The following is a 12674-nucleotide window of genomic DNA, read 5'->3' on the forward strand; positions in this document are numbered from 1 at the left end:
GAACTCAGAAATCCGCCTGTCTCTGCCTCCCAAGTGCTGGGATTGAGTTCCTTAGCCTTCTTTCCCACAGACTGTTATAGTTTGGATCTGGAACATCCGGACCTCAGCTTCGCCTGTCTGGGAGGCTGTAAGCTGTTGGGTTCTCTCTCCCTTCCCCGCCCCCTCCCCACGTTCCCAGGTGACAGGAGGAAAGTAGGTTTCTCCACCTTGTACTACCCTCCAGGTTATGCTACGTAACTACAGGCTCCGAAAGCAAGAGACAGCCCTCTGACCATGGACCGAAAGCCTTGAAACTGTGAGCCAAGATGAACCTTCCCTCCACAGTTCCTCATCTCAGATGTTCCCTGACGGCATCAGAAAGCTAACTCTATACCATTTTTCTTTCTACCAGAACTAGGAAGGAAATCTTTCACACCTTCAACCTAAACACAGACCATTATCAAAATTAGTTCTGCAAGACAGACGTGGCATTCACACAATCAGGAAGACTATAAGACCACGTTCGGACTAGACTCCCTGAGAAGCCTCAGAGAATTTATCTATGTATTTAATTTATGAATGAAAAGGAAAAATGCTTAGCTTGTTTCTACCCTATTCTTTGAGATCCTAACCAGCGACGTTCTGGAGGAACAACTGACAGACTGATCAGAATTTTCTGGTAACATGGCTAGCCTGAAACTTAGCATATAAACCACGTGGCCTCAGACTTTCCCAAGACCCAGGATTACAGCCAGGCTAAAACAGTTTTACATACAAGTTGATAACTACCAAGATAAAGTCAATGGATCATAAATATCACATGCTCAACTGTATGTATTAGTGATAAGAAAGTGTCAAAGAAACCAGTCAACGCAGTCAATGTTTAATAAGTTGATCAAAAGCCAGGCGATGGTGGTACACTCCTTTAATTCCAGCACTTGGGAGGCAGAGGCAGGTGGATTTCTGAGTTCGAGGCCAGCCTGGTCTACAGAGTGAGTTCCAGTACAGCCAAGGCTACACAGAGAAACCCTGTCTCGAAAAATCAAAAAAAAAAAAAAAAAAAAAAAAAAAAAAAAAGAAGCCAGTCAACACAGTCAATGTTTAACAAGCTGATCAACAAAGATTGTAAAAGTCTAATACACAGAATTGTGTTAGAAGGTATGAGGTCAACTTTAGAGCATGGAAGCCACATGGTGGCACACACCTTTAATCCTAGCACTATGGAGGTGTAAACAGAACTCTGAGTTCAAGACCAGCCTGGTCTAATAGCAAGTTCTAACTACAACTAGAGCTATATAATGAGACACTGTCTCAAATAAATTAGTAAATTAATTCATTAAAATATCATTTAAAAGCACGGGAAACAAAACTAAAAGACATTCCTTAGCCTAGTTATTCTGGGAATTTAGCCCACATGTGTACAAGCATGTATATAACCAGCAGGATCAAAAGTGTATACATAAGAATGCTCACTACAGCCGGGCAGTGATGGCGCACCCCTTTAATCCCAGCACTTGGGAGACAGAGGTAGGTGGATTTCTGAGTTCGAGGCCAGCCTGGTCTACAGAGTAAGTTCCAGGACAGCCAGGGCTACACAGAGAAATCCTGTCTCGAAAAACCAAAAAAAGAAAAAAGAATGCTCACTACAGCAATGGCTGTATTAGTCTAATTTTGCAGGGGTGTTGTTGTAAGGAGTAGTTTATTCTGATAGAGGACTAAATGAAGAAATCTGTACGATGAGTTATTACTATGCAGCCATGAAACCAGACCTGGCCCACAACAGACACGCCTAAATCCCTCTGCTTCACTTCCACCTGAGCCTACAATACCGTGCCAGGTTTCCTGAGCCTGTTCCTCATAGCTTGTAGGAACAGGCAAAGAAGAGAAGGCACAGAGCCAAAGCCATCATAGTTAATGATATACACTAGGCTTACAGAAAATAGCTGGTATTAAAAAAAAAACAAAAAAACCAAAAAAACAGGCAAGATGAGTTTATCCATACTGAAATGTGAGGCCGAGCAACCATCTGTAATGGAATCGGATGCCCTCTTCTGGTGTGTCTAAAGACAACTTACAGTGCACTCATATACATAAAATAAATAAATCTTTAAAAAAAAAAAAATCCTCCCGCTGGTTCCTAGGAGTGCTATCAAGTCAGCCTCCATGTACCAAGCCTGATAGAGGGTACCAGAGGATACCTGGAAGGAAACATGCAGTCATCTTCCCTGAATAATTGGTTCTTAAGGATCTGGTAGTGGGTTCCAAGCTTCCGTCTGACCACCTCAGCCATCATCTTCCTGGAGATTCCACCTCGGAAAGGAGTCAGATCCTCTTCTATGACGCTGTGCAAGAACGGAAAACATGGAGTCAAAGCAGGCCACGAGACCGACCGACGCCATCCCATCTGTTCCCAAGTGTTTTGTTTTGAGACTACTACACTAAGCAGCGGGAAGAGCAGTGGATAGGAATGAGCAACTCTTCTACAAGAGCACCGCGGATAACTGAAAAACATCAGACTCAGGAGCACAGGCTGCAGTAACCAGGGAATCAAGTGCATCCCTTGTCAAGTTCAGCACAGAGTGAGTTTCAGTATCCTTAGCATCAGGTGAATCTTTGAGGGATCAAATAAAAGATGAAGAGCTAGGACTGCTATTGAGCCCATGAACTTTCAGAGGGGTTACATGGCTTGCCCAGAGGGGTAGTCAGTGGGAGACATGGGTTAAAAGTCAACCTGCTTTTAAGGTACTTATCTCTCTACTGTACTAACCCTGCCCAAACTTGCATACCTTAAAGATAAAAACCAAGAGAAAATACCGATTAGATGATAAATATGCCCATTCCTTTTAATTTGCAGTTGCAGACAACTAGCACCAGAGACAATAATAACAAGACATGGAAGCTTTCGGGAGAAAGAGAAGAAATAGCACATATTGCTAAACATCGTAAGGAATAGAGGCTATGTGGAGAACACTGAGCCTCTCCAATCTCAGGGCATTTCCATACACTGCGAGAGCCATCTAAGGTACCCCTTCCGGTCTCAAGACATGCTTAGATCACTAATAACTGCCATCAAGATCTCTCAAGGGACTTAGGGGAGGTCCCTATGACAGGAATCCAGCTCTCAGAGACACATCAATGAACTCACCCGTGATAGCAGCTGCAGTTTCGACTTGAACATGGTTCATAATTCTCCAAAGCCCTGTTAATTTGGTCAATAAATACTTTCCATTTTGAGCCTTCAAAAAGTGAAGGAAATGAGAGTTAACAGAATACCCTTGGCATTCGCATTGGCAAGCAGCAGGCAGAAGCAACAGAAGACCAACACTTGGAGAAATGCCCTTCCTTTCCCAGTAGTGGAAATGCCAAGAAGGATTCTTTGTGTAACTTGTCGGGGCTTGAGTCAAGTCTGCTCCTCTACCTGCGCCATCAGGTATCTAAGAAATTGGAAAAGTCACAAGCTTAATGTTCGGCCTTCAATAGGCTATGGAGAGACACGGGACTTCGACATGGATTCTCACCTAATCAAACTGAGCCCCCCTCGAGACAACCAATGCAAACTCTTGGACATAATCCTCCCTCATCTGTTTTGTCCTAACAGCTAGCTAAGTGCCTCCCTCCCTCCTCTGGGGAGGCCCAGAACAGCGTTCTGTTGTAAAGAGGAAACATCCCTCTCTTCCTACCATCCCCAACTCCGGAGGATGGGGTTACTCTCCAGGGTTTAGAACCAGAAGTAGAGGCCCACCAAACACCTATGCTCGCCCCCGCCCGCTGTCCAGCTCGCGCTGCAGCCGCACAGCATCTTCCGCGCGCCGCCGTCCACAGCGAGCACCCAGGGACCCGAGCGGACCCCGAGCCGCGGCGGCAAGCTCGGCCCTGCCCGGAGCCCACCTGAGTCTTTCTGGCGGCCCTGCACCGGGAACAGGAGCAGTAACAGCATCCATGCCCTAAGCCGACAGCCGGCCCGACGCTCCATCACCCGCAGACCACTGCGGATTCCGACCCGCGCGCCGGCAGAAGCGCCGCCCTGAAGAAGGATGGCGGCGGACGCCACGGCACGTGGGAGCTGCCCTACACAAAGATGGCTGCCGGGCCCGCCTCTAGGCCCGAGGGATCCTGGCATGGGAAGTAAGACACCAGGCAGCACGTCATCGGGATGGCACATTTAATAATGATCAGTTCTGTCAGAAACCGAGGGTCGGAGGTAGTTTGGTTTTTGCTTCAGCTACACACAGAGCCTACCTAGGTTAGGTCATTCCTAGGCTAGGTCATTCCAGAACACCAAACTACTTATTTATTGATCGTATTGAACATCCTGTTAGTCCACAAAAGGTTGCACAGGCCTCTTTGTAGTAGGAACTTAAAGCAATATAACACAAATCAGCGGTGTTAAACAAGCCCTTGTTTTGTACTGAGGTTTGTGATAGGCTGCAAAAGGTCATACCAAACCAGAATATCAAAAAGCACAAATTGGACGTATTTTTAAAAGTAATGTACCATTAAATTCTTTTATTCTTGAGATAGAGTGTTATAGTATAACTCAGGCTGGTCTCCAATCCTTAATTCTCTTGCCTCCGCTTCTGAAGTTTGTAAGTACGTACTACCAGAGCTTGCCAAGCACGAACTGAACTTCATAACTTCAAATGTGTTAGTGCAAACAACAAACCAGGATACTCACAGCAATTAATCCAAAAAGGACCAAAAAGGCCTGGAGAGATGGCTTAGTAGCTAAGAGCACACACTGCTCTGGCAGAGGGCTTGAGTTGAAATTTTTTTTTAATTAGATATTTTCTTTGTTTACATTTCAAATGTTTTCCCCTTTCCAGGTCTTCACTTCAGAAACCCCCTATCCCATTACCCCTCTCCCTGCTTCTATGAGGGTGTTCCCCTCCCCGACTCCTGTCTTCCAGCCCTGGCATTCCCCTACACTGGGGCATCAAATACCCTCAGGTCCAAGGGCCACTCCTCCCACTGATGTCCACCAAGGCCATCCTATGCCACATATGCTGCTGGAGCCATGGGTCCCTCCATCTTTACTCTTTGGTTGGTGGTCCAGTACCCCCGGAGCTCCGGGGTTGACGCTGTTGCTCTCTCTATGGGGTTGCAAACCCTCTCAGCTCCTTCAGTACCTTCTCCAACTCGTCCAACAGGGACCCTGTGCTAAGTCCAATAGCTCACAACTGCCTATTACCCCAGTTTCATGGGGCTCTAGCCTCTGGCCTCAGTGAGCACCTGCCCTCAAGTGTACATACCCACACACAGACACACTGTTTAAAAATAATAAAAATAATTTTTTGCCGGGCGATGGTGGTGCACGCCTTTACCTAACCCTAACCGCTGAACCATCTCTCCAGCCTTTACCTAACCCTAACCTAACCCTAACCCTAACCGCTGAACCATCTCTCCAGCCCTGTTTTTCTCCTTCTGTTTCTGGGTTCCAGGGATCAAATTCAAGTTGTCAGGCTATTTTGCAAGTACTTTTTTTTTTTTCAACCTGCTGAGCCACCTTACCAGCCCAAGAACACTTTGTTTCATAGGTAAGATATTTAGAGACCCATAAATCACAAATGAAAAATAAGTTGTTTAAATTTGTTGAAAATATGGGCATTGTTTTTCTTGACAGTGGGTAATTAAATACTGGGCAGTATTATTATAAATCTGTATGTTGGTTTTATAGGCAGGATAAGTATTAAAATATATATATATATTTTTTTTGAGACAGGGTTTCTCTGTGCAGCCCTGGCTGTCCTGGAACTCACTCTGTAGACCAGCCTAGCCTCGAACTCAGAAATCCACCTGTCTCTGCCTCCTAAAATATACATTTTGTTGAAAATATATATAACAACATCCTAGGAGGTATATATGAAATACGTGTATTAAGGGCTGACGAGATGGCTCAGTGGGTAAGAGCACTGACTGCTCTTCCGAAGGTCCTGAGTTCGGATCCCAGCAACCACATGGTGGCTCACAGCCACCTGTAATGAGGTCTGATGCCCTCTTCTGATGTGTCTGAAGACAGCTACAGTGAATTATGCCAGAGCGAGCAGGGCCAGCAGAGGTTCTGAGTTCAATTCCCAGCAGCCACACACATGATAGCTCACAGCCATCTATACAGCTACAGTGTACTCATACACATAAAATAAATAAATCGAAAAAAAAAGAAATACATGTATTAAATACATGTATACAAATATATGAGACTATCAAATCAAACTTGTGCCTACATAGAATTTAGAATTATTTTTTTAAAAAAGAGCTGGCCGGGCAGTGGTGGTGCATGCTTTTAATCCCAGAACTTGGGAGGCAGAGGTAGGTGGATTTCTGAGTTTGAGGCAGCCTGGTCTACAGAGTGAGTTCCAGGACAGCCAGGGCTACGCAGAGAAACCCTGTCTCGAAAAACCACACACACACACACACACACACACACACACACACACACACACACAAGAGCTGTTCTCAAGATCACTTATTTTTCATGAAGTTTTTACACTTACAAAACAAAAACAATTGTGGGTCAAGGCATACTTTTTTCTTCCCCAAATACATTGGTGGAAATATCAGGTTGGTAGATTACAACAAAGCTAGAAATCTCTGCTCCAGGTTTTGAGTTGCTATTTGCTGACAGTCTTAGCTTTTGGTTTGGAGGAAGCTAGTGATCTGTTCATACATCCTTAAAAGTACCAAATGATAGTCCAAGAAAAAAAAAAAAAAAGGTAGGTATGTGCTGAGTCTGGCATGGCCTTGGTAAGGACAGAATAGGACTTGGTTCCTGCCCCTAGAACAGGGCCAGAGGTTGTGGGACTCTACAAGTGTGCTGGCTGAGGTGGACATAAGGCTTCTTTGTATAACAATGTACATATTTTACATCCCTCCTTTAAAGAAAGTCCTCGTTAACTTTAATGACTCCAAGATAATACTACATTGCGAGTCTGGGAGACAAAGGTGTGGCTAATGTATTAGCAAAATGGTTAATGCTGGGACCGTCAGCACAGTCCTTAAGGCTCTGCGGAAAGAACTCTAAAAGCATGAGTTAAAAAAAAATATAATTTCTCAGCCGGGTGGTAGTGGCTCACGCCTTTAATCCCAGCGTTTAGGAGGCAGAGGCAGGTGGATTTCTGAGTTTGAGGCCAGCCTGGTCTACAGAGTGAGTTCCAGGACAGCCAAGGCTACACAGAGAAACCCCGTCTCAAAACAAACAAACAAAACAAAACAAAACAAAACAAAAATCTCAACTATGCAAAAAAAATGAGGATCCAATATGAATTACACTAAGGACTTCATGAATCTAAAGAAACAGAGACAGCTACACTATGAAACATACAAAGACAGGCATTTACAGAGGCAAGCAGATTCCTGTCAGCCTGGGACACAGCCAGTCCAAGCCCAGGTGTGGTAGAAATGGTAATTTCAGGACAAAGTCCCACCCATCTAATCTTATTATCAGCTGTGCTTAACAGAGGCAGGCAGATCTCTGAATTCTTTTGCAAGGTTAAAAGTAAAAGTCTGTTTGCTATCTTCTAAGAATTTAGGAGCTAGGGTCACAGGATAATCAAAAGGAAACAAAGGACACTGGATTGATATGTGAAACAAAAGAGATAGGCTATCCAGAGAGTTTTTTAGAACAGCCCAAGAGAACTGCTTGGAGAACTGTCTCAAGCAGAATATATATAGAGAGAGCTGTCTAGAGATCTCCAGAGAAAGCAAATCAGAGAGAAAGAATGAAGAATAGAGAAAAAGCAGTCTGGATAGCTGTCTTCCTCAGAACATAGGCCAGCAGCTTGGACCCACTATTTGACTAAAAAGTCTTTTGTTTGTTACTCCCAGACACTCCTTCCTCAGAACCCTTCTCCAAGGTAAGGCTGATCTTGGGCAGGTAAGACAGTGGTGGGCAATGAATAGTTTCTTAAAGGGGTTAGGGATATCTGCATTAGTTACTTTTTTATTGCCGAAATTAAAAACAAAATGAAACACCAGGGCCAAAGGTGCTTAGACAAGGAAGAATTTATTTGGGCTTATGGTTCCAGAGGTTTAGAGTTCACAATAGTGTAGGGAAGAGTTGGCAGAGGGAGCAGGAAGCTGAGGACTCACATTTTGAACTGCAAATATGAAGCAAAGAAAACAAGAAATTCAAATGTCTTTAAACTCTCAAGCAGTGACACATTCCCTCCACCAAGGTCACAGTTTCTAAGCCTTCCCAAATAGTGCCTCCAACTGGGTTATCCAAGTGTTCCAATACTTGAGGTTCTGAGAGACATTCCTCAATCAAAGGACCACAATAGCTTCAGATAATTTGGCTCTGGATTCACAGCATTCTACACACTGCTACACATTCTAGCATTGTTTGGCTACAATCACAAAGTTCTAATTGGCGGATCAGTTTAGCAGAATCTTCAACATATTTGTAGCTTAAAGAAAGGAAAGAGGGGTCGGGTGGTGGCAGTGGCGGCGGCGGCGCACGCCTTTAATCCCAGCACTTGGGAGGCAGAGGCAGGCGGATTTCTGAGTTCGAGGTCAGCCTGGTCTACAGAGTGAGTTCCAGGACAGCCAAAGCTATACAGAGAAACCCTGTCTCGAAACACCCCCACCCCCACTCCCAAAAAAAAAGGAAAAAAGGAAGAAGGTTATAAATGTGTCTTCTCAAGCTAGCCTCAAACTTGAGAGGATCCTGCTCCCTGTCCTAGCTGAGGTTACTGGGGTTAATGACTACTGTGGCTCAAGACCTTAGTGGTTTTGATATTAGCCATTCTTTTATAGCAAGGTAAAGTTCCTATTCCTTGCTACTCATCAGAAATGGAAGATGAAGGAGTAGGTGGAGGTAGCAGATTTATTTGAGGCCAAATTTGAGAAAAATGGAGATCTGTCTCCGGCTCACATCTCCACTAAGTCTCAGAGGATGGAAGGACTTGTATGAGGCAGGGGATTTCAGGGAGTTCCCGAGACAGGGACTTTTTCTTTAGATCACCTTCTAGTTTTCTTCTTGAAAGTGGATGTAGAATCCAACCTCTGGAAGTCAGTACCTGCTATTTACATATGTATTTTTGAGGGGGGGAGGAGCAGTGTGTGTGAGTGTGTGTGTGTGTGTGTGTGTGTGTGTGTGTGTGTGTTGTGTGTTGTGTGTGTGTGTGTGTGTGTGTGTGTGTGTGTGTGTTGTCTCACAGCTGTCCCCTAGGCTTAGCATCCCAAAAGGGGAGATTACTAGATGTACCTTGCTTTGCATTTTCTTTTCAGATTGAAACAGTTCATGAAGAAAATTGAGGGTCATTTGCAGAGACTCTTAACTAAAAAAGATGGCACTTAGGGTAAAGGTTGACTGGAGAGCCCTATACTAACATCTCCTAGTCACCTTCCATCCCAACCCCCTTCCTCCAACATAACCAGCTTATAATTTTTTAATGATTCCATCTTTTCACTTCCAGTTGGGTTGTTACACTCCCCTCTCTCTGTCCCTTCAGAGAGTATGGGAGTGAAGTCTCTGTTACCTTTGGGGTGAGGGGGATGGAGCTGGGGTTTCTGTATGGAAGGCCTTGTCAAGAAATGAAGAAATGAAGCCTATGGGAGGACATCCTTCAGCAGAAAGGATTGGGGAGGGACATAAAGTAAAAAGAAGAAAGGGAGTTTCTTGTCCTATCAAGGGACAGTTTCCATTTTGTTTTGTTGCTAGGTCACTTAGGAGAAACCTCTGTTTCATTTCTGGCTGAGCGTAGGTAGGTTGTTTTCAACACGTTTTTTGGTTTCAATGCTTACGTTTCTTCTATAAAATGAGATTTTGGTGTGCTCTCAACATGTTTGCAGGTTTATTTTACTTTATTTTGGTAGGGTCTTCTGTAACCAAGGCTGGCTTGGAACTTCCTGCCTCCATTTCTAAAGGGCTGAGGGTAGAGGTGCATGCTGCCACCCCTTGAAGTTTTTGTTCCTTTCTCGGTACTGGGGCTCTTAATTCTGAAGCTCACTTATGCTAAGCAAGTGCTCTATCACCAAGCTGCTATATCTCCAACCTAGTTGTGACATTTCAATGAAATATATAGTCCAGTGTCAGGGGCAACAATTTCTAATAAAGTTTAACTAATCTTATAGTTAATATAAGGATGTCTGGGGAAATTCTCATTTTGATTTTTTTTGGGGGCAGGGTTTTTTTTGTTTGTTGTTTTTCAAGACAGTGTTTCTTCATGTAGCCCTGGCTGTCTGTCCTGGAACTCACTCTGTAGACCAGGCTGGCCTCAAACTCAGAAATCTACCTGCCTCTGCCTCCCAAATGCTGGGATTAAAGGTGTGCACTACCACTGCCCGGTAGATTTTTTTTTTTCTAAAATTTTACTTCTTAATTACCATACAAAGTAATGGGTTTTCTTACCACATTTTCACACCTACTTAGTTTTGGTTGTCCCTTCCTGGTCCTGCACTAACATCACATATTTTATTACCCTCCTCACCCACTGCTTCCTTAAGCCTCATTTTCAGTTCTCTGGGTCCTATCCTAGTTCCCTGATCTCTATCCATACTCATTCCTACACAAACATACATGTATACAAATCAAGTTGTACAGCTGGGGAGAAGCTAAGTGTAGAAAGTGCTTGTGATGCAAATGTGAGGCCAGGAGTTCTCCCGAAGCTATGCCAAGTTGGATATGGTAGTATGCATATACAATCCTAGCAATCCTGTGGCAAGATGGGAGGTAGAACCAGGAGAATCCCCAAAAGCTCAAAGGCCACATAGCCTGGCATAAGAGACAGCCAATAGCAAGGGGACTCTGTCTCAGACAAGGTGGAAAGTACCCAAGGTTGTCCTATGACCACACTTGTGGCCTGGCATTCACATGCCCACACTCACCCCTACCCCCATACACATACATCACATACACATACATAAACAATATACATAGGAGAGGGAATGCGTGGCACTTCTCTTTTCAAACTTGTTGCCTCACTTGATATAATATTTTCCAGTTCTATCATTTTTCTTTAAAGCTTAATAAAAACCATGGTGTGTGGACCACATTTTTATGATCCATCCCTCTGAAGATGCACATGTAGACTGACTCAGTATCCTTGCTATGGTGAATGAAATGGCAATAAATGTGGATGTGCAAATATCTTTGGGTACATATGGTCAGGGCTAGTACAGCCAGGTCCTGCCATAGTGTTTTTTGTTTATTTTAATTTTCAGATACCTCCATAATGACTGCCATAGGGGTTATACCTTTCCACCCTGACACCAACAGTAAGGACACTTCTCCTTTCTCACCACTCTAGCCAACATTTTGATTTATTTGTATTATGTTTTTCTTGATGATAGCAAATCTGACTGAGGTGAGATGGAATCTCAATGCAGTTTTCATTTGCATCCCCCTGAGAGGTAAGGCTATGGAACACTTTTAAAAATATTTATTGGCCATTTTTCTTTGAGACATGGGTTTGTGTAGTCTCTGTAGGCCTAGTTTACTACACAGACCAGTATGACCTCAAACTGACTGAACTGCCTCTCTGCCTCTTGAGTGGTGAGATTGAAAGTCCTGACCTTATATTTTTCTTATGAGAACCATCTGCTTAGTTCATTGGCCGAATTATTGATTAGCAGTTTTGTGGGTTGTTTTAATTTATTTTTTGTTTGTTTGTTTTGTTTTTCGAGACAGGGTTTCTCTGTATAGCCTTGGCTGTCCTGGTACTCACTCTGTAGACCAGGCTGGCTTTGAACTCAGAAATCCACCTGCCTCTGCCTCCCAAGTGCTGGGATTAAAGGCATGTGCCACCACTGCCTGGCGGGTTGTTTTAATTTTTAAAATTTCCGGTACTTTCTTCTTTCTTTCTTTCTTTCTTTCTTTCTTTCTTTCTTTCTTTCTTTCTTTCTTTCTCCCCTTCTTCCTAACAAGGTTTTATGTAGCACCACCTTACAATATCCTTGAGGATAATCTTGAACTCGTGATCCTCTGGCCTCTACCAACACCCCAGGCTTCATTTTTTTTTTTTTTCATTTTAACGATTTATTTATTTTATATATGTGAGTACACCGTAGCTGTTTTCAGACATACCAGATGAGGGCATTGAATCCCGTTACTGATGGTTTTGAGCCACCATGTGGTTGCCGGGAGTTGAACTCAGGATCTCTGGAAGAGCAGTCAGTGCTCTTAACCGCTGAGCCATCTCTCCAGTCCTAGCAGGCTTCATTTTGATACTGTTTTAATATCAAACTACTGACAGTTCTGGAATGCATCATTAGGCCGCTCATCTTTTTTTGGTAGGGTGAAGGCTAGGGATTGAATTCAGCATGGTAAAGCAAGCTGTACAATTGAGCCTCCTTATCTTTTTATCAACCACGTAATGTCCGGAAAACCGTTTACTCATCTTCGAAGCTTCAGCTAAGAACCTTTTTCAGTATTGACACTAGTACTCATCCCGGGACCTCAGATGTACATTTATTGTTATTAACAGTATTACTGAAGCTTGTTGCTGCGTCCTCTCTTTTTACTAGACTGAACTTTTCTAGAACTCGGTTTTTATTTCTAGCATCTACCTAGTTCATTATTTAACATACAGTCAGTGCAAGGAGCGGGGAGGGGCTGGAATCAGAAGTTCCTGCAACAGTCATTTGCATATAAATGACGTGACCTTAGGTGGCATCTCCGAATTTCCCTCTTCTCCTCTTGGCGTTCCTTTAGACACTAGCTGACTGGAGCCAGGGAAATTTGGGGGGGTAGGGAAGGA

General features: G+C 43.8%; 1 protein-coding gene across 2 annotated transcripts in view; it reads right to left on the reverse strand.

Annotated features, from left to right (window-relative positions):
* Positions 1 to 4045, reverse strand: part of Poglut1 (protein O-glucosyltransferase 1) — a 25469-nt gene extending 21424 nt beyond the window's left edge. Inside the window, exons 1-3 of one of the 2 annotated variants that reach the window (XM_031363866.1) lie at positions 3868 to 4045; positions 3125 to 3215; positions 2178 to 2321 (exon numbers count right to left, since the gene is read on the reverse strand). In XM_031363866.1, the coding sequence (XP_031219726.1) occupies positions 2178 to 2321; positions 3125 to 3215; positions 3868 to 3952 (320 nt within the window). In that variant the 5' untranslated portion in view covers positions 3953 to 4045. Of the gene's footprint in view, positions 1 to 2177; positions 2322 to 3124; positions 3414 to 3867 lie in introns of both variants that reach the window. The other variant, XM_031363867.1, reaches the window with a different exon arrangement.
* Positions 4046 to 12674: the final 8629 nt, after the last annotated feature.

The sequence above is a fragment of the Mastomys coucha genome, unplaced genomic scaffold (assembly GCF_008632895.1).
Source record: "Mastomys coucha isolate ucsf_1 unplaced genomic scaffold, UCSF_Mcou_1 pScaffold12, whole genome shotgun sequence".
NCBI lineage: Eukaryota > Metazoa > Chordata > Mammalia > Rodentia > Muridae > Mastomys > Mastomys coucha.